Source organism: Capsicum annuum, chromosome 8 (assembly GCF_002878395.1).
Source record: "Capsicum annuum cultivar UCD-10X-F1 chromosome 8, UCD10Xv1.1, whole genome shotgun sequence".
In the NCBI taxonomy this organism is placed as follows: Eukaryota; Viridiplantae; Streptophyta; class Magnoliopsida; order Solanales; family Solanaceae; genus Capsicum; species Capsicum annuum.
The window spans coordinates 170,595,306-170,617,801 of record NC_061118.1 but is presented as its reverse complement, the minus strand read 5'-3'; the positions used below and the strand labels follow the sequence as shown (position 1 = coordinate 170,617,801).

The 22,496-nt window shown below is 33.9% G+C and overlaps 2 protein-coding genes across 2 annotated transcripts; one reads left to right on the top strand and one right to left on the bottom strand.

Moving 5' to 3' along the window:
* The first annotated feature begins 1,449 nt into the window (after window positions 1–1,449).
* On the top strand, window positions 1,450–10,569 carry LOC107840472 (SH3 domain-containing protein 2). Its single transcript, XM_016684341.2, has 10 exons — window positions 1,450–1,873; window positions 6,461–6,577; window positions 7,148–7,217; window positions 7,309–7,460; window positions 8,715–8,816; window positions 8,969–9,169; window positions 9,262–9,324; window positions 9,425–9,580; window positions 9,671–9,745; window positions 10,174–10,569. The coding sequence occupies exons 1-10, from the start codon at window positions 1,814–1,816 to the stop codon at window positions 10,288–10,290; spliced, it is 1,113 nt and encodes a 370-aa protein (XP_016539827.1). The 5' UTR covers window positions 1,450–1,813; the 3' UTR covers window positions 10,291–10,569.
* Window positions 10,570–13,421: 2,852 nt separating this feature from the next.
* LOC107840471 (squalene synthase) lies at window positions 13,422–20,994 on the bottom strand. Its single transcript, NM_001324586.1, is given in 14 exon segments — window positions 13,422–13,653; window positions 14,099–14,178; window positions 14,271–14,316; window positions 14,391–14,482; window positions 15,054–15,142; window positions 15,537–15,612; window positions 16,081–16,227; window positions 16,441–16,545; window positions 16,643–16,786; window positions 17,381–17,450; window positions 18,340–18,415; window positions 19,409–19,498; window positions 20,061–20,103; window positions 20,686–20,994. Coding segments are annotated over 13 exon segments (1,236 nt in total). The 5' UTR covers window positions 20,881–20,994; the 3' UTR covers window positions 13,422–13,653; window positions 14,099–14,115.
* Window positions 20,995–22,496: the final 1,502 nt, after the last annotated feature.

The window sequence follows — 22,496 nt, the reverse complement described above, 5'->3', positions numbered from 1 at the left end:
TGAGACCTAATTAAAGTATATCCATTTCCATGCAGTGTTTTTCAAATAGATATCAATTTAAGGTGGGCTAAATATGCTGCCCAACGAAATTAAAAGTTGACTATTAACATGATATATGATGCTTTAAGCTATGATCCAAATTCTTTTATTTTGTTCAAAAAGTTTTGTAAGTTCTACTCCTCCTGAGAGTATATATTACTAAACTTTTTTATATGTAGCATTTATTTCTCATCAAATTTCCAAAGTGGGACTTTATCTGCATATCCACTAAAAGTTTACAAAGTTTATTAGTTTTCTCAAAAAGATAATCTGCTTTTACATTTTTCAAAAGGCAAATTTTCTTGTTCGATCATTGTAGTTATCTACCAGGTCACTAGAATCCACCCAGTCCCAGTTAAGTAATTATATATCACCAGAAGAACAAAAAAAAGTGATTGCAAACATTTAAATAATGATATATCACCAGAAGATTTTTTTTTTTTTTTTGATTTTTTGCAATCGTTTGTGTCGGCCATCTATTATATGAAACACTTTAATTTATCTTATGTTGCATTGTTGGCCTATTTATATTATTATCGTTAGCCAATCGTTTTATATTTGTCCTTGACCCTAATAAAAAGATACATATAACCAATCTAACATATCATAAAATGACAATTCTAAATCACAGTCAAGAGAATAATTAAGGGATACATTTGGACTTTCCTCAAAGTATTTAATACATCGAGTCTATCCGATCCAAGCTAGTTAGAGCTTTTTTTATTTCTAGCATACTGTATAATGTAAAATCAAATATTTTAATTTGGACAATTTTTCAATCATGAAGCATTTAAAATATTTGCTGCAAGCGTTTTAATATCTCCGTTTATTCTTGCCTTCACGCAACATTCACTGCTATCATATATGATCGGGTGAAATCGCCTATCACCAAACAACAACATAGATACTCAATGTAGTCCGATAAGTGAGGTATGGAAAGATGTATGCAAATTATGATCATTCATGGAAGAATGAGAGAATCGGGTGAGTTTTGCTTGTCGAATTTCTGCAAAAATGTTTACTTGAACTTCGGACATTGTAAGAAAGCGATAGCTCTAGGTATGTAGAAGAAAAAAGTATTTCGAGACCTATTATTATATCATATTAGTTACCAACTTTCTAGAAAAATATTGATTGATGCTTATCATAAAAATTTATCTACAATTATTCTTATAAGTAATCTGATTGTAAATAGTTTGTACTATTCTCTCATGAGTGAAATGGTAGTCGATTCCTTGTAATTACGTTATAACAGAAAATTGAGTAATGTGGACTTGGTACCACAGCCCACAAATATAGGCCTACTAAAATCCAGAACTAAAACAGATGCCATGACTTAAAAGACTATCAAATTCAGCCCATGTAAATGTAACATGTCAAATCTGCCCAAATTTGGTTGAGTTATGGTTGGAATAAATTCCATCCAAGAATTCTGGTAAATTTCAATTTTTTTTTTTTTTGAGTATTTTAAACTTCAATCAAATCACATCAAAAAGACTTTGCGCTTACAACAAGTATTATCACCCAGCAACAAGGGCAAATTAGGGTAATTTGTTAAATTTCAAAACCTCAGGGTAAATAATGCAATTTACAAAACTTGTCCAATTCACATTTCCCCATTTTCCAATTCCACCCCATTCGAATTCTCCCATTTCGAAAAATTGAAAGGGTATAAATATCAAGCTCCGTTTCCGGCGAATCGGACCTAAATCGCACAATCTGAAATCTCTCTGAATTTGCTCTATAGATTTTGAAGGTCCACTTTGGTTCGTCAATGGAAGCCATCAGAAAGCAAGCTACTAGGCTTAGGGAACAAGTCGCTCGCCAACAGCAAGTACGATCGATTTCCTTTTTTCTACATATAAGCAGCATTTTGTTACTCGGTAATTCGTAAATTCTATAGTTTTTTGATGTTTGCTTAGTCTATTTATTGATCCGTTGTAAGCTAATTGTATCGATTTTTGTAGTTGTTCAGTGATTGCATTGATCTGTGAGAATCGTGGCTTCTTCTGGTGTATTTTAGCTCAGTTCTGAATATTTGTTGATTCATGTGCATTCGTAGCTTTTACATATTTAGTACTTGGTAGTCTTAAGCTTTGTATAATTTATTGTGATTGATTTCGCGTATCATATCCGAGTAATGCTCGATGATAATCAATTTCTATGACTGTTAGAGTAGTATTGCATCATTGTAATGCTCCATGCATATAAGCATTTTGTTACTCTGTAATTGGTAAATATTAGGTTTTTTTAATGTTTGTATGGTCTATGTATTGATCCGTTGTAAGCTAATATTGTAATTGTTCAGTGATTGTATTGATCTGTGAGAATCGTGCCTTGTTCTGGTGTATTTTAGCTCAGTTCTGAATATTTTTTGTTTCATTGTCGGTTATTTGTTTATTCATGTGCATCCATAGCTTTTACATGTCTAGTATTTGGTAATTTTAATTTATGTATAGTGTATTTTGATTGATTTCACATAGTAGACTGATTTTCTCTCACTGTTAAAGTATGCTATATCCTAGTAATGCTCCGTGATAATCAATTTCGATCACTGTTAAAGTATAGTAACACTCAATACATAAAAACATGTGTAGTCTATGTATTGATCCGTTTTAGGCTACTTGTATTGATTTTTATCGTGTTATTGTTCAGTGATTGTCTTGATATGTGAGAACCGTGCCTTGTTCTGCTGTATTGTAGCGCAGTTGTAAATATTTTTAATTTCCTTGTTTGGTTATTTTGATGGTAAAAAGTTGATTCTTGGATTTCTTTGTTGGTTTAGTCTTTCACCAAATGCCATAATATCCTCATTTGCCATAGTTGTCACTTCCTTTATTTCTTTTTTTGGTATGCTTTGAAATGCTTTTACCTGAGCCGAGGGTATACTGAAACAACCTCTCTACCTCCCAACATAGGGACAAGATCTGCACACACTGTATCCTTTTAAGATATTATGTTGTTGTGATAATATCCTCAATTGTACAATTGATTTCCTTTTTTGATCTGCTTTGAAATGATTTTACCTCTAAGGGTCTACTGTAACAACCTCTCTACCTCCCAATATAGGTGTAAGGCCTGCATACATTCTACCCTCCCAAGACATTATGTAGTTGTGATGATATTCTCAATTGTATAACTGATTTCTTTTTTTGATATACTTTGAAATGCTTTTACCTGAGCTGAGGGTTTATTGAAACAACCTCCCTACCTCCCGAGATAGGCGTAAGGTCTACGTACACTCTACCCTCCCAAGACATTATGTTGTTGTGAGGCTGAGACGGATAGTGTCTATTTCGGAAAACCAGTTTGGATTTATGCCCGGCCGCTTGACGACGGAGGCAATCCACCTGGTACGGAGGTTGGTGGAACAGTATAGGGAAAGAAAGAAGGGTCTGCACATGGTGTTTATCGACCTGGAGAAGGCTTACGACAAAGTCCCCGGGGAGGTGCTTTGGAGATGCTTGGAGGTGAGTGGAGTAGCGCTGGCATATATCAGAGCAATTAAGGATATGTATGATGGGGCGAAAACCTAGGTGAGGATGGCGGGAGGAGACTCAGAGCATTTCACTGTCCTGACAGGATTGTATCAGGGATCTACTCTTAGTCCCTTTTTGTTTGCGTTGGTGATAGATGTGTTGACGCGACGTATTCAAGGGGAGGTGCCGTGGTGTATGCTTTTTGCAGACGATGTAGTTCTGATAGATGAGACTCGAGGGGGTGTGAATGACAAATTAGAGGTGTGGAGGCAAACTCTTGAGTCTAAAGGGTTCAGGGTGAGCAGAAGCAAGACAGAGTAGGTGGAATGCAAGTTTAATGACGTGAGGCGGGAGAATGACGTAGTAGTGAAGCTGGAAGCACAGGAGGTATGTAAGAGGGATAATTTCAAGTATCTTGGGTCCGTGATCCAGAGTAACGGTGAGATTGACGAGGATGTCTCGCACCGTATTGGGGCGGGATGGATGAAGTGGAAGCTCGCGTCGGGGGTGCTGTGTGATAAGCAGGTGCCGCCCAAGCTTAAAGGCAAATTCTACAGGGTGGTAGTCCGTCCGGCCTTGTTGTATGGAGCAGAGTGTTGGCCAGTTAAGAACTTCCACATCCAAAAAATGAAGGTGGCAGAAATGCGGATGTTGCGTTGGATGTGTGGGCTGACTAGAGGGGATAGAGTTCGGAATGAGACTATCCGGGAGAAGGTTGGTGTGACTTCAGTGGAGTGCAAGATGCGGGAAGCCCGATTGAGATGGTTCAGACACGTGAAGAGGAGAGGCATGGATGCTCCGGTCCGTAAGTGTGAGAGGCTAGCGTTGGATGGTTTTAGGCGGGGTTGGGGTAGGCCGAAGAAGTACTGGGGTGAGGTGATTAGGCGGGACATGGAGCAGTTACAGCTCACCGAGGACATGACCCTAGATAGGAAGGTCTGGAGGACGCGAATTAGGGCAGAGGACTAGGGCCAGTTTGGGTCGCTAGTGTAGGGAATTACTTGGTGGGAGTTTTATTCCTGTTATGATTCCGTGTTCCGTGTTCCATGTTTTATTACGAATCTGTGTGCTTTCCTCTGCTTTCCTCTGTTTTATAGTACTTATGGGTGCCGTATTTATGTTATGTAATGTGTTTGTGTGGTATCTCGTGCCTTGAGCCGGGGGTCTATCGGAAACAGCCTTTCTACTTCTTTAGAGGTAGAGGTATGGACTGCGTACATCTTATCCCCCAGACCCCACTAGGTGGGAATACACTGGGTTTGTTGTTGTTGTTGTTGTTTGGTTATTTGTTGATTCATGTGCATCCATAGCTTTTACATTTCGAGTATTTGGTAATTTTAATTTTTGATGTATTTTGATTGATTTCGCCTTGTAGACCAGTTTTCGACCACTGTTAAAGTAGTATCATATCCTCATGCCAATGATAATCGATTTCTATCACTGGTAAAGTAGTATTACATCTTAGTAATGTATCTAGGCATTTTGTTACTCCGTAATTCGTAAATTCTATAGGATTTTGATGTTTTTATAGTCTATGTGTTGATCTGTTGTAAGCTAATTTTAATGTTTTATCGATTTTTATCTTGTAATTGTTCTGTGATTGTATTGATCTGTGAGAATCGTGCTTTGTTCAGGTGTATTGTGGCTCAGTTTTGAATATTTTTTATTTCCTTGTTCAGTTATTTGTTGATTCATGTGCATCCATAGATTTTTTTTTTTTTTTAAATAATAATAAAATAAATAAATAAATAAATAAATAAATAAATAAATAAAATCTATGGATGCACATGAATCAATTTTAATTGAGTTTACATAGTGGACTAATTTTCTATCACTGTTATAGTAGAATCATATCCCTCAAAGCTAATCAATTCTGTGTTGTAGTATATCCTATTGTTAAATATGGTAGTGAAATTTTAAATTTTCTTTTTAACTTGTTATTAAAATATTTGAAGAGTTATGCAATCTGCACTGACACTCGCCAGTTTACACCTCCTTATTGAGTGCACGTCAATTATCACATTAGTTGGTTGTGGGCTTATAGTTAGTGCTACTCTTTTGAATACTGTGTTATGGCTTCCCTATTATTTTCTATGTCCTCTTTGCTTCTGTATTGTTCTTTTAGCTGCTCGAATGTTCGTTACTCGAGCCGAGGATCTTTTGGGAACAGTCCCTCTACCTCCTCGAGGTAGGGGTAAGGTCTGCATGTACTTTACCCTCCCCAGACCCTGCTTTTGTGGGATTACACTGGGATTGTTGTTGGACTGAATTTCTCCAGTTTTGGATGATTATGTTTTTTGCTAGGTCTAACAAGATAGGATTTTTGGATGCTTCAAGGGGATAAAACTCATCATCTACGGAAATGAGAACGCTTGTTCTCAAATGTCTTCATTGTGAAATCCTTATGATTTGTCTTAGACACTCTTCAGTTAGTAGAACACTTGTACTATCTTTTAATTTTGTTTGGTGTTTTGAAATATTAGATATTGAAAATCTTGAATCTGAGGCCTTTTGTTATATATTTGTTGAGGTGTGTGGTACTCAAATTCTTGTAAACAATCTCCTCGCAACTAACTTCTTAATGCTCTTCAATTTATTTTTGAAGTGATTTTTCTTGTCCAAATATTGGAAACTACAGTAGATTGAGTCATATTTTCTGTACTGTAGTTATAGCTTAGGAAATTAATATTAGAGAAGAATTGTTTTAGGAGGTCAGTTAGTCTCCTGGAAGATTGAGTTCAAAATTTTATTTATTAATCAATGTTAAGATCTATTCGTGGCCCATGATTTCCATCACAATATTTATCAGTGCCTTTATTAAGCCCTTCATTTATAGATTCTTGATCCTGTTTAGCTGGTCCAGCTCTGGTATTAAGTTGCTGCAACTGATCAAATTACTATTATTGGAAGTCCTTAATATTTTCTTCACTTCTCTCTTTCAGGCTGTCCTCAAGCAGTTTGGGGGAGGAGGATATGGTTCAGATCATGTGGCTGATGAAGCTGAAATGCAGCAGCATCATAAGCTCGAAAAGCTTTACATATCTACGCGTGCTGCAAAGGTTGCTCTCGACAGCTGATATTTCCCTTTTCCCCCTGATTTGTAGGAGGCCTTCATATTGAGATTAGGAAGCTGAGTCTCACTTGCATATTAGTTGATTTGGTCTCTTACATTTATCAAACATTTTATCTTCTTCTGCATGGTATATCTGTTTGAATGTAGTTTTACACAATCAGAGTTTTGAGACTTTTCTCATGTATAGAATCTTTCTGTAAATGAAGTAATGAGCTAAGCTGCGTACAGACGTATTGTAGTACTTTAGTTGCATTAATTTGAATCAATCAATCAGTTAATTGCATCTCAATTCAAAATGAGTTGGGGTTGGCTATGTAAATTCTCAAAATCCATTTCTGCCTTTTTGTTCTACTTATAAAGATTTACTTTGTAAGGAAAACAAGATTTTTATAAATCTCACACTTACACCTACAAAAATAACTAGTTTTTGTTCCTATACAGATCACTTCTTTCATTTTTAGTTATATTGCTTCTCCTTTCTAACTGGAGATTACATATACAGAAACTTTGAGCTATAGCTTGAATTAGAAAACATTTATCATCTTCTGAAATGCAGCATTTTCAAAGGGACATTGTTCGCGGTGTTGAAGGCTATATTGTTACTGGGTCTAAACAAGTTGAAATAGGTCATTTTCTGACCTCTTCCTGATGATATTTTTTTCACGGTAAAAAGCTAAGCATATATATCTGGTGACAAATATGGCTTCTCTTGAACAGGAACTAAACTGTCAGAAGATAGCAGGAAATATGGCGCTGAAAATACATGTACAAGTGGTACTACATTGTCAAAAGCTGCATTAGGTTTTTCACGCGCTCGTGCTCAGATGGAGAAGGAACGAGGGAATCTGTTAAAAGCCCTTGGAACACAGGTTAATGAAATAGTCTCAACTTTATAACGTTCTCAATTATATATAATGTCACTCCCTGGAACAAGTAGGTCTATCTAATTGTTATTGTGAATCATAATTTTTGTGGTTCATCTTTGGTATTAGGCAGAAATAGAAATGAAATGGGTCCAAAAGTACTCTGTACTTGTAAAATTCTTTTTGTCTTGTGGGACCTTCCTGTGTTTTGTGCATGCATATATTATTTTCTTAAGTGGTTCCGTGTTTCTTCTAATCCATGCATCAAATAAGGTAGAGAAGCATTTTGGAACAGCACTTCTTGTACTGTTACAGCCTTTGTTATTGTTGGAGACCCTTTTTTCTGCTAAGCCATCTATTGTTTTGGCCATGTATGATTTCCCAGGGGATATATAGTGGTAGTTTTTTTATTGAACATTCTATGTATTGTGAGGATTTATCGTAAATTGACGAATTTTATGCTAGCTGGAAACATACTGCAATCCTTCTCTTTTATGCAGGCTTGGGACCAACAATATGAGCAAATATTCATACTAATTACTTGGTTCTTTTTTGAGAAAAAAAAAAACTCAAATCCATACTTGGTTCTTTTTTAGTAATTTGTAAAAAATGTTTGTTTCTTCAAATATGCCAAGCACACTTTTTCAAAGATAATGAACGAAGGACTATTGGAAACTTGGAGAGGGGTATTCATTTTATTCCTTACATATTACAAACCTATCTGGAGATGCCTTATTTTTATCCATCTGTTTGTCATGTGCTCTCTCTTTTTAGTCTTCCATGAGCCCAGGACGTGTTTAAAGCTTTTGTTTTGGGGTAAATTAAGTCTCTTCACAGTAAATGAAAGTCAAGAAGAATGTTGTAGGCTTGAGATTGGCCTTCGTCATACTTGGAAGTTCTTTGGGTAATTCAAATAAAAGGGGGTTGGATTGAGTCCCATTAGTTCAAAGATGAAGTGGACTTGTATTTATCCTCTATATAAGATGTTCTTTGAGGTTCCATAATCATGCTGCTTCAATCGATTGATGATTTTGGCTCCCTATGTTCTATTTGTATCAGCCGAGACTTGATGAGCTCTAGAAGGATGTTATTTATTTTTATCTGAGAGTATCCTTTTTCTACTTATGTATAAGTTCAGAAATGCACCCTTCATTTTTGTCTAACCGTGAATTATGCGTGAGGACCCCTTCAGTTGTTTTATGTCCGGCATGTCAATCTTTTTCAAGCCATCTACTTTGACTGTTGAAGTTGTCTTTCCAGGTTGCAGAACCATTAAGGGCCATGGTGATGGGAGCTCCATTGGAAGATGCTCGACATCTAGCTCAAAGATATGACAGAATGCGGCAAGAGGCAGAAGCACAGGTATTTAGTTGGTTCACTGATTTAAATTTTAAGGCAGGACTTCAAAATAATTAATGTGGCTATTTATTCTCACACATAATGATGATAAAAATGTTGGAGCAGTTAATTGCACTTGCAAGATTCCAGTTCTCTTTTCTGACTAACCTAGATAGGCTGTTGAAGTGTCCAGACGACAATCTAAATTAAGAGAAGGAACAGGTCATCCTGACATGGCATATAAACTGGAAGCAGCTGAAGCAAAGCTGCACGACTTGAAGTCAAACATGAATACATTAGGAAAAGAAGCTGCAGCAGCTATGGCTGCTGTTGAAGCTCAGCAGCAAAGATTGACACTCCAACGATTGATTGCCATGGTAACCATCCAGCTAGAGCTATGTGTGTTGCTAAACGGCACCACATAAAGTAAATTTGATTATATTAAATGTGATTTTATCTTTGTGATTAGGTTGAATCAGAACGGTCATACCATCAGAGAGTCCTTCAGATTCTCGATCAGCTAGAAGCCGAGGTACATCTAATCTGTTTTAAAGAACTCTGATAATGATGGATTCCCACTGATTTTCCCACTTCCCTTAAGCAACTAAGTGTAATTTTTTTTTATGATTCAGATGTTATCAGAGCGCCAGCGTATTGAAGCAGCTCCTGCGCCTACTCCTACAGTGGACACTATGCCTCCACCTCCCTCATATGAAGAAATAAATGGTGTCTCTACTTCACCCATACAGAATGGATCAACTGATAGTATGGGCTACTTTCTTGGAGAAGTGGGTATTTTGAAATTTCAAATAAATTGAATAAATCTACTGGACTTGTTGAGTGCTCAATAACTTTGCTTTTTGCTGTGTTGGTAATAGGTCATGTACCCATATCAAGCTGAATCTGATGTGGAGCTTAATTTGTCTGTTGGAGAATATATCGTTATTCGCAAGGTTTTTAGTTTCTTTCTCTTTACTCGATTCACTTCTACATGGCGGTTCTTATTTCATGGTATTTCTCATCTGAACTTGCGAAATGACTTGAACAAAAGGAAAGTATGGTGCATTTTGCTAAAACTTTATGGAATTTTTTGGGTTCCGGTGATGTACCATTTACATCTGAATTACTAAATCTCACCTCAGCTTGTAATTCAACTCCAACTGATCTGAATTTATATATTTCATATTGGTTCACTTGCAACCTCTACGGCTAATAGATAAGAGTTATGGAAGTATGAGATGCTTGAGAGATTTATATTCTATCTCGGAGTTGGCTGCACTGTAACATCTGTGTTCTGTTAGAGTTCTGTCAATTGCACTAGCGGATGTTTTTCAAATGGTTGATTTTGTTGCTAGCCAATTTGTTTCATTGGTCTTTGCAGGTTTCCAACAATGGTTGGGCTGAAGGTGAATGCAAGGGCAGAGCAGGATGGTTCCCTTTTGGTTATATTGAAAGAAGGGATCGCGTCCTAGCTAGCAAAGTTGCCGAAGTTTTCTGAAAATGCAGGGATATCTTTAATTCTAATTCTAAAAGAGCCATCAGATTCTGCTGCTTGCAATGGTTGCTGCTTTTTTGTAAAATTCTCTATGTTGTCCCCTTAGTATCTTATGGGTTTTTTTTCTTTCTTTTTCGTGGTTGTTTATTCCGTTTGTGGGTAAATTTTCTCATATATTCCCCCTTTTATGGACTTGCAGATGATTCTTGTATGTTGCAATTGTTGTGATTAATTTTGTAGCATTGTCTATCTTAGTAAAACATCTGTTTCTCTCTCTTATAATTTCTTCCCTTCTCATATTGGGTCTCAGAGAGTGTGAACCATGATAACGTTGAAGAATTCTGTATCAAAACATTTCCAACATCAAACTCTGGCAATGATGAGGTGTTCACACTCTCATTAGGTGAAAAGCACATTATAAAAAGCTTTGGTCCTCTTTCCTATCACTACAAGAATTGTGCAACTCTTAACCACCAAAGCTTAGGAGGCGGATGGGAAGTAATTGCAGTGTTTTCTCTTTCCATCTTAGGGGTCGGTTGGCAGAATGTGTTTAAAAAAATTGTGCTCCCATTAGCTATATATATATATATATATATATATATATATATATCAGCCGGCAGCCGTGAGACTACTTCTCCGTTCCTTGATCAGCGTATTTTGTAGTAGGGAACTGACCACAGAATTTGCTCATACCTTGTTTGGTACACTTTTTCATCTGATGCATTTACTAATGCTTGCATTAGTTACTCTATTTGGTATTAAGGAATGTGTCATTAAGCATAGACATTCACAGTACTAGTATTGCAATGAATTTTCTATATTATAGAAGAGCTGGTTTCGACAAGCTCTTTATTATTTACCATTTTATTCTTAATTACTTCGTAATTTATTATATTACCCATAATTAATTATTATAAGTCATTCATATATTAGAATTAATAATATTTTTTATTATATTACACCTAATTAATTATTATAAGTCATTTATATATTAGAATTAATAATATTTAATTTAAAAAGTAGATATTTATGATGTTTGTTTCCATTGTTTTAACCGTGATTTTACTATATCATCTCTAATTAATTATTATAAGTCATTTATGTATTAAAAAATTAATTATATTTAATTAAAAAAATAGATGACATGTCTGCCCATATTAACCCTAACTGTTCAGTGATTTATTATATTACCCCTAATTAACTATTATAAGTCATTTATATATTAAAATTAATTAATTATTAGAAGTCATGTATATGTTAGAATTAATAATATTTAATTAAAAAATAGATATTTATGACGTTTGTTTCAACTGCTTTAACCGTGATTTTACTATATCATTTCTAATTAATTGTTATAAGTCATTTATGTATTAAAAATTAATAATATTTAATTAAAAAATCAACTGCTTCGTCATTTACTATATTATCTCTGATTGTTCCGTGATTTACTATATTACCCCTAATTAATTATTATAAGTCATTTATATATTAAAATTAATATTATTTTTTTAATATATTACCTCTAATTAATTATTATAAGTCATTTATATATTAGAATTAATAATATTTAATTAAAAAAATAGATATTTATGACATTTGTTTCATCTGCTTTAATCGTGATTTTACTATATCATTCCTAATTAATTATTATAAGTCATTTATGTATTAGAAAATTAATAATATTTAATTGAAAAAAATAGATGATATGTCTGCCTATAGTTTCGACCAACGCTTCATCAATTACTATATTACTCCTAATTACACCATGAATTACTATATTACCCCTAATGAATTATTATAAGTCATTTATATATTAGAAGTAATAATATTTTTTATTATATTACCCCTAATTAATTATTATAAGTCATTTTACTATATTACCTCTAATTGCTCCATGATTTACTATATTACTCTTAATTAATTATTATAAGTCATTTATATATTATAATTAATAATATTTTTTTATTAGTCATTTATGTATTAAAAAATTCATAATATTTAGTTAAAATATTGATTTCGATATGGCTGCTTCAAGAGCTGCACCGTGATTTTACTATATCACCCCTAATTAATTACTATAAGTCATTTATGTATTAGAAAATTAATAGTATTTAATTAAAACAAGAAAAATATGTGTTTATTTATATATTTGTTGTAGTTGCTTCAACCATAATCATCTTTGAGAAGATGATCCAAGACTTTATTGTTAATTGAAGTATCTTTTATTTCAGTTTTTGTATGAAATAATCCTATGAATATTAGTTCTACATCTTTTCTATATTTTGTAACAGGTCTCAATCTTATCATCAAACAATTAAAATAACTCGACTACACGACACATCACACTTTCTTATCATGTGGAAAAAAACTATCTTATAAAACTTTACTTCTTAGCGAGTACCCTCAAATAGTTATTATTTAAAAAGTTATCGTTTTAAATCAATGTACGTTTATGTTTGTATTTCATCAATATCAAATATTAGTGCTAAAAAATGTCTATAGTATTGGGCCCGTGCTGACACGGGCCATGCACCTCTAGTTCTAATACATGCGTTAATATAATTAAAGTCACAATTATCCCTTAAAATCTTTTCCACCATATTTATGGAGGATATTTTTGTAAATATATATATATATATATATATATATATATATTTTTAGAAATTATATAATTCACATTATTTTTAAAAACACTGTATAAGAAAAAAGACAACATAACTTAAGCAAGTAAAAGTGAGTGCATAACAGAATAATTATCATGGGCAGATGAAGATAAGGATAACGTGAATGTTTCAGTAATGGTGCTCGTGTAATCCAAATCGGAAATGTTTTCATATTTAAACTACGCCTTAAGTAAAAGTGTTTTTCTTTGCGTGTATTTTAATGTAAACTTTTGTATAGCTTAAGGATACTCGAGGGATATTGCACCCTCTGAAAGTTGGAGATCATCACCCTTCAAATAAATGTGTAAATAGGTCATCACTTTTCATTTCATTTTCACTTTTAACAATCAAACGAGATGAGAAAGGCATACTACTGCAATATACTTCCCGTTCTGAGGAAACCTCTGAAAATATGGAAGTTTGAATAAAATGGTTTATTGTAGATACGTCAAATTTACCAAAAAAAGAAAATTTACAAGCTGTTACAATGAAATGTATATTACGGTAAACCGACTTCTACAACAATTGGAATTTGCTTTCGTAGCAGCTTGCAAACAAGTACATACTCAACAAACTACCAGATAATAGGCTTTCGTTATCTGTCAGGTTGAAGGTGCAACTATCACTTAATACATACTAATACAAACATGACAATTTGTATTAATCACATAATTGACCTCCTTGACCAAACTTCTAACCCAAACTGCAAATCAGGACAAATAAAACCGGATTAACAATCTCCACGATAAAGCTGAAAAGGCTACAATTTCCATGTCGCGTTAACTCTTAACATAGTTATCCATAAATCGCTAGGCATTTTCTATGATTTGTTCCGAGAACTTCATCTAGAATTGGAAGTCCGATGGCAGAAGAATGACATAATTGAAATTACTCGTCAATTACGTCCAGGGTTAGGAGAGGAGGAAAATTGTGTTTATTTGAAAAAGAAATGCAATCTGAAATAGCAGGCAATAGAAAGAAAAGAAAAGAGAGAATACAGATCATTATTTGGAAAAGTACTGTGCTTTTTGTTTAAGGCTAGAAAAAAAGCTCCTTTAATACCACATGCTTATCATTAGACATTAAGCCAAAAGCTATGCATCTAGATAATTGGTAAGCTACTCAGTACATTGTCATAAGATACTTACAGATGGTCACAGATCATCTAAGAGCGGTTTCCAGATAGGTGTGCAAGAATAATAGCCAGTATGATGAAGATGACAAAGATCTGCAGCAAATTTGAGAGAATAAGAAAATGTCTATTGCAGAAAGGCATATTGTGTCTAAAGCATTAATAAGCAATCAGCAGTAAACACTTACCAGAACTGGACTGTAAGTAGGCTCGCTCTTGATTACGTAAGATTTCCTGTTGATAGGTACAGGGCATTAGTTGATATTCACAGCACTGTGAAGATGAGAACAACTAGGATATGTACAAACCTTTTATTCAAGGTTCCCGAGTCTCTGCAAGTTTTCAGGATTGCTTCAAGCCTCTTCAAAGTTTTTGTTGCATTTGGATCATTATTATTAACCTAAAACAATAAAAAAACAGGTTTAGTGGCGTGTATTTTCATCAAGAAGCGAAACTTTGACAATAAAAAAAAGGAATGCAGGTAGTAGGCAGAGTGAAAACTCATTACTCTTGGCTAATGAGCAAAAGCTTCACCAAATTTTGTTCACCAGTTCAAATAGTTAGATGTATCAGTTTAAAGTCCCATATTCTAAAATGCACACGTTATGTTTAGAGGAATACATGAGAGAGAGAGAGAGAGAGAGTCCTGGGATAACTATTTTGCAAACAATAGTTAAGTATTTATGGAAGAAACTCTAAAGCTACATAGCGACAGGCATTTGCAGTAGGAACATGGTTCTAAACGCCATCACAATTTGTATGCACAGCGTTTTCAGTAGTATGATTATGATGCAGGGTCCACATAGACACTAAGAGCCACAAAAGCATACTGCACATACTTCTTCCAAGACAAGGCATTGATTGTTAACACTAAACAAAAAGGAAGATGTAATCCTCAATAACCCAGCAACCTCAACATGAGCACATTCATAACTGGGTAATTAATGATCACAAATAAATAAGTTCCACACCTTGGATTTCAGCATACAAGAGAAGTCAAAAAAAGCACCATATACATCAGCCATAGTTCTAGTCCGGTCAATGGCCTTAGCTGTCAGACCTAGAAAGAAGAAACAACAAGTTAATAATTATGGAGAGTATGATGGAATTATCAAGAAGCCGAACCAGGATAGATATATTAAAATATGCCAGCCACAATAATACTCAAAAAACACAAAATCTATTTTAAATGAGTTTAATCTGCAAATGTAGTAGAACCAGAAGACTAGAAAGTTAATCCTATACAACCAACTAATATACTATAGACATTATTTAAGATCAAAACCCTTCCCTTGCATCATAAATTTCCAGTGGAGGAAAGTCATTTCTGTACTATATCTGGGTAACAATATTGCTTCTGACAAGAGGATGGGATGCAGATCGAACTTCATGGAATCAGAGCACAATTGGGTATGAAGTCACAAGAAATGCATGTTGAGAATCATAGTTCTTACCACGTCTCATTTTAACCACTCCTCTGAAGACTTCAATGTTGTCATAGCACATAGCTAAAGTCCCAATTGCCATGACCTGGCAGACAATACAACAAGGCAAAAAGACATGGTAAAGAAAGATGCTTAGCAAATTACTAACGCAAAAACAATGTTTCGGGATACTGTAAAAGGTATACAGCTTAACAAAAACAGTAACGCAAATTCCTTGAGGAAAACTGTAGAACTATCTATTCATTCACCACACTTAACTCTTCGGCCAATTAACCAAGCATGAATATCAATCATGGCAACAAGACAAAGAAAGTACCAAATTTGCTGAAGAATACTTTGTCGAATCAGCACTTCCCCAAACACAGAACATACGTTCCATTAAAAGAAACACTTTTTGAAAAATCGAACAAAAGAGAAGAACAAGAAGTAGAATTTTAAAAAGTTAGAAAGGGAATCATCAACCGTGACAAAAGAACTGTCTTCATGTAGGAAGATTTTAGCTTTACGGACAAATTGAATGGCTAGAGAGCCTACAAAAACCAAGAGGATATACCTGTGGAATAGCACAGAATCGAAAGATGGCAGGATCACGCAAATTGGACATGTAAATCAAACAATCTTCTACATGTGACAAAGCATTGGTGACCATGTCATTAAGACATTGCACTGCCTTGACCGAGTTCTCCTCATACTTTAACTCCTGTGGGAAATAAATAAAGATGTCAATACTACTTTTAAGTCCTGTGGGAAATAAATAAAGATGTCAATAAAATTATGAATGAAACCCATTTTTTAACTTTGACCAAACAGCAGAACTTGGTTCCATGCACACTAGTTAATTCGATAACCATGACGGCAGGGAAAAAACAAATTGAGAAACTCATACAAGATCAAAGAGATGAGGAACTCAAACCTCAAGCTTGTTAACATATTTACTCCAAATCTCACGGGGCCAAAACATACGGCACTTGGGTACTTCATTTATGTCTTCCAGATAATCTCTAATGATGTTTGTTTTCTGCAATAAATAGCAAATATGTTAGTATTACTGTCCTCAACAAAGAAGAATCTCAATAATGGAAAGTTGTGCCTGCCACACATGTTAAGGTCCAAACCTGAAGAAATAAACCCATGGAGTTGGAGAGAGAATCTGAAGCCAGATCTTCTTTCCCAGATGCATGGAACAGTTTTGACAATCCTAGCCCAACAAGCCCAGCTACGTAGTGACAATATTCGTCATAATCATCGGTTGTTTCCACCTACAGGAAGAGATTTGTAGAAGCTGAAGTACACGGGGGTTGAAGAGCGTTTTAGAATGAAGCTTGGAGCAAAAAATTACTGACTCAGTAAAGTAGCTACAAATTTGGCGTGCTTAAAGGTTTAAAACTTAAAATTACCTATCAAAACCTATCAAGATTTTCGTCAACCAAATCCCATGTACTTGTTTTGTAGTGCTAATAGCCTTGTTTGGTTTAACAAACAAAGACTGAGACGATAATTCGACAAAGATGAGAGTATTCTTCTGGGTTAACAATGCCTAATGTCGTAGACCAACAATCTTCCGATAAAATGTTCAAGAAATATAAAGGTGAAAAAGGCACCTAATCTGAAATAGCATAAGTACTAGTAATGACTAATGACCAAACATCAATCACGATGTACTGAAGCAGAGACCATGGTTTTTACTTTTGAGGAGGTGGAATAATCCAATGTCTTGAAGATGAGGATTTGCATGAAGAGGAAGAACTTGAGATTCAAGTCAATTAATACAAACAAACCAAAAAAAAAAGTATAAAATGCATTTTTGAGTATCCGACAATTTGATCCTGTTTTTTATGGTACATCTTGCATACCTCCTTGCATATAAATTTTGCCATTCCTGCACCCATCCTCATGGTAATATCCTCAATTGCTTGCTGATAACTGCAGAGGTATAAAAATGTAATCTTCATTATCACCTACTCATACAATGGAACCTGAGTTTATATGTTTTAAAATTCAGACTACAAATTAAGTTCACATTTTTTGTTTCATAAGTAATTTTTTCCCCTGATTTTATGGTTGAGGAGGGCAGAGGAAACTGCAACTCTCATAAGTAACATTTCTGATTCACATTATTTCACGTGGATCTAGAGTTGAGTTTTGATTTCTCCAAGCCTTGCAAAAGAGTGAATATTAACTCTTTACTGATTCACATTATTTCACGTATCGAAGCATTGCAAAAGAGTTCAATTTATGGAGGACGTAATGCTACATCAAATTCATTGTGTCTGAATATTGACTCATATTGATGTGAGATTTGTTGTTAAATGACATGGATTGTCAGGGAATAATCATCACAAACAAGCAACTCGTGCAAAGCAATTATTTATAACGAGAAAATAAAACCCAAGAAATCCTCTAGTTCTGGCAACAAGAAAACTGTTTAGGGATGAATAGGTATCTGTTTCATGTAAAATAATATCCTAAAAATGCCTGGTAGAAAGCTTCACGCTTGCTATTCCATGAAACTCTTCACAAGTTTCCAAGTATAAAAGGGCTTCTAAATTGTCATCATAAGAATATAAGATCACTCGAGCAATTTCAGATATTACATGATAAGTATTGTTTTATACCAAAAGAAAGGCCAGACAGGCAGGTCCATTATCCCGAGTTTTGAAGGTTGTTGTTGGTCATAAAGGTTGGCCCCAGATAGATTTCTCGGGAGGAAAACTATTATTCAGTACAAGTCTCTACAAAATATGCTGATTGTAAACTCTCAAATGAGCAAAACTTAGAATCAGAAAAGCACAAAAGCTAGGTAAGAACTCACTTTTTTCCAAGTTCCAGAAAAGCAGTTGAGACATGATGGAACTGGTCCATGAGAACCTTGTACTCCTTTGTACCACCTAACATGTTAAAATCGGGATTAGGAAATCAGTCTATAATACTTCAAATTAATTCTGGAAAAAAGGAACATGGTCCACCCTAGACAGAATGTCTTTGTGGGAGGGCAATGAGCATGCTGCGGAAGCAAGGCAATGAAAGAGAAAAAGAGAAAAAAAAAAAAAAAGCTTCTTGGGTAAGAAACTGCAGTAATATATGATGTCTTCAAGATACAATGGAATGTATTTGTCAGTGGATAATTGAAGGAACTTCTGAGAAATGAAAATAGTGCGGAAAGAGATTTAACACCATGGTTGGAATAAATATAGAAGTAGGAAGAAATATAGACTTATGTTTGCTATAAGCTTAAAAATTGGCTTAACTTCTTTCACATTGATTATAATAACATAATAACAGTAAAAGGCAAGAGATATTGTAATGACAAAACTTTGATTTCTTGGATCATTGGCAACTTTCTGTATATGTGCAACCTCTAGCAGTGTGACTCCAGAGCCAAAAGAAAAGCATTTTTGGTAGATAGTGAAATATTTTGCATTGGTTTTCATTTGACTTAGTAGCTGTTTGGCCGTTAGTATTTTTTCACTGTTTTCCGAAAAATTATTTCACTTTAGTGAAAAAAGTGAAAACAATAATGTTTGCCATGAAAATTCCAAATACAATTTGGAATTGTATTTGGAAAAGTGAAAACAAGAGAAACTTGTTTTCACTTTTTTCAGTCCTACTTCTCTCACAAAATTTCAAGAACTTCAATTTATATTCATGGCCAAACACAACTCCAACTCCAACTTCAATTCCAACTCCATTTCCAACTCCGGAAAATTATGATTTTCATGGCCAAACGGGGCCTTAGTTAAGCAAAAGTTCCATAGTAACCTCCTAAAAGTAGTTGAAATCTTTCCAAATTGGGATCCTTCAATCGCAAAACCACACTGGTTATATGAGAAAAGCGCTCTTTAGAATTTAGGGAGATCGACTAGTTGAATTCAGACACTTACATGAAAAGTGCCATTCACGATCATAGATATGCTGATGAAAAGAGATCAGAATAGGTACTTTAACATCCGTGGGAATGCTGGTATCATCCTCTGTCCAGAATAAGAACATCCAAATACGAAAAATAAGTCAAATATGTGTAACTCAAAAATATGACCGTTGAGACCCTTGAATCAACTAAGATTACATGCTAAAAACTACCTGATGAATTTCTATAATGAAATGAAATAGTAAGTAGCATATGAGTACGAGTATTTACACAATAAAAGTTAGTCAAAGCTTGTTTATAACCAAGAAAAGTTACACAGCAAGCGGGTAGGCAGCTCAATATCATCTAAACTAAATACCAATATAACTAGTATGAGAAAAACAACTTGCATTTTCCCTTTTTAAAATAAATAAGCAGTTGACGTTTTCATTAATTTACTATTCCCTCTGTTGTCATGTTTCGTTCTTAGCAAGAGGCAATAGAAGATAAGTATGAAGATTGAATCAACGATTCAACCTACTCTTTCAAAGATAAACAACTAAAGCGTTCATGCCAAATTTTGCACACAAGTGAAGAATTAATACTAATCATCTGCTTTTTGAGCTTCATATCTCCTTAGAATTCCTACATTAAAAATAAATTCAGATGACAGTAACCGAGCTTACCGACAGTGTCAAGTGCTCTAAGGACCAAATAGAATATGCATACCTGCAATGTTCAAACAAAGTAAAAAATAAAAAAAATAAAAATCAACCTTCAAAATAATAGCAACAGTAACACACGCACCCTTCAATTTAACAAAAATCAACGGAATAACAATAGTTTATAGCAATGCCGATCAATTCACAGAAGCAGTAAACAAATTCTTCCTAATTAAGCAGAAACTCAAACTTCTACAAAACGAATAACGATAGTTTATAGCAATTCCGATCAATTCACAAAAGCAGTAAACAAATTCCTCCTAATTAAGCAGAAACTCAAACTTCTCCAAGACGAAATAACAATAGTTTATAGCAATTCCGATCAATTCACAAAAGCATTAAACAACTCATCCTAATTAAGCAGAAACTCAAACTTCTACAAAACGAATAACAATAGCTTATAGCTATTCCGATCAATTCGTAGAAGCAGATAACAAATCCTCCCTAATTAAGCAGAAATTCAAACTCCTACAAAACAAATATATGCACACACGCACACACAGAGGTCAGCCACATGCTTTAGCGTATATGCAAAATATGAAAACCAAGCATAAATGTGAGAGAAATATATTTTAATATAAAAAATTACAGCATCACGAAGCTCGACAGGAAGCTGTTGAATGACGAGAGCAAAACTACGAGAGACTTTTTGAAGCATTAAGTAACAGAATCCCCAATGTGGCTCCGGCGGGATCTGCTTTTCGGCATGTCGAGCCGCTAGTTTTAGCTTTATCAATGGATACAAATCATCTGGATTCTTCAAAATCGCTCTCAAAGTCCCCATTCTTCCTCACAACAAATTCAAATCACACAAATACTACTTTGTTGATGTATAACGAAAAAAAATATGAGAAAGCGAAAGGGAAATAGGATTTGTAAAGGCAACGTACTGTGTGAGGGAATGGCGTGGGAGTGTTTGGTAGAGGAGAGCGTTTGCAAAATGACAGTATATATTATATCCGTGCGTTTAAAACAAAGACATACTTTTCTTTTTAATCTATGAAAAAAATAATAATTTCTTTTTTTTTAACAGTATTTTAATTTTAATTTTAATTTTTCACATCGCATATTTAGAATAATAAGATTAAAAAATATTTTATTAAAATTTTAATTTTTTAATATTTATGTTAAATTAAAATAGCTCATTTTTTTTAAAAACGGAATAAGCATAAAGGGAAGTCGTTGAATGATTAATTTGTGGAGACGATAGTACCTATGTATAGTGGTGTGAGTTTAAGGATCCATCTATCTCCTTAGGCTATTTATATTAATTATTTAATGATGGGACAAATTATTTGACCAACTTAAAAGTTAAGTCAAACAGCTATGAAATATCAACATGGGTTATGGTGCAACAGATAGGGTTGTTTTATCTTTAATCAGAAGTCAAGTATTCGACCTTTGATATGGAGAAAACTCTATTGGGAGCGTTACCTCGAATGGAGCTCTACCCGCGCGTAAATTTGAATTAGTCGACTCCAATGCGGGTACCGGATATTGAATGGAAAACAAATATATATATATATATATATATATATATATATATATGAAATAACTCATTTTTAATATAATTAATCTCATGATAAAAATAATTTCGAGATAATTCCCAGCCAAACAATCCTTTATTTGGAATAAGTTTAGTCATGAAAAATTAAATATTAGTTATTTGTTTGGAATTTTTAAAAATTGGAGTATGAGTTGTGTTTCTATTACATTATTGTTTTGTAATAGTATACATAATTACAATGATTTATCCTTAAAATACAATGAAACATGTTTAAAAAAAGCAATATCTCTTAAAAATAATTACATAATAAGTACCATTTATTAGATTTCATATATAAATTATTACTTTTTATTGTTAGTATTTTTTATTTTATTTAAAATTAGTTAAAGATAGAGTTGTTTTTATATAAATATTTATTACTCTTTCGTCCTATTTTACCCGTCCCAAATTTTCTAATTTGATGTCTCATTTTACTTGTCCTTTTTTACTTATTAAGACAAGATAATTTTTTTTTCATTATATCCTTAGTGTAATTGATTACTCCTTATTATTAGTCATCCATCAATATTGAAACTAATAACAAGATACAATTAAGATGGGTAAAATGGTAAAGTTACATTACCAATCATGTTTTCTTAATATTTGTGTTATTTCAATTTGAGACGGATAAAATAGAACGAAAGGAGTAGGTTGAATGTATTTTTCTTAAAAGCAAAAAGTGTAATTATTTTTTATCTGACGTGGATATCTTTTGAGTTGGAAGTTGTAAGCTAATTGAGCCCTTACATATATATCAGGTGGAGAAAGAAATATTATGACCAAATAAGCTCAGAAGTATTTGTAAATAAATATTTAATCTAATTTGTGTATAGGCATATTTTGCTAATTTTAGA

Bases quoted from the DNA above. Each gene is read 5' to 3' on its own strand.
- LOC107840472 (XM_016684341.2), top strand. From the start codon at position 1,814: ATGGAAGCCATCAGAAAGCAAGCTACTAGGCTTAGGGAACAAGTCGCT. The intron at 1,874-6,460 runs GTACGATCGATT...TCTCTCTTTCAG, and splicing joins AAGTCGCTCGCCAACAGCAA to GCTGTCCTCAAGCAGTTTGG. The intron at 9,581-9,670 runs GTGGGTATTTTG...TGTTGGTAATAG, and splicing joins TGGGCTACTTTCTTGGAGAA to GTCATGTACCCATATCAAGC.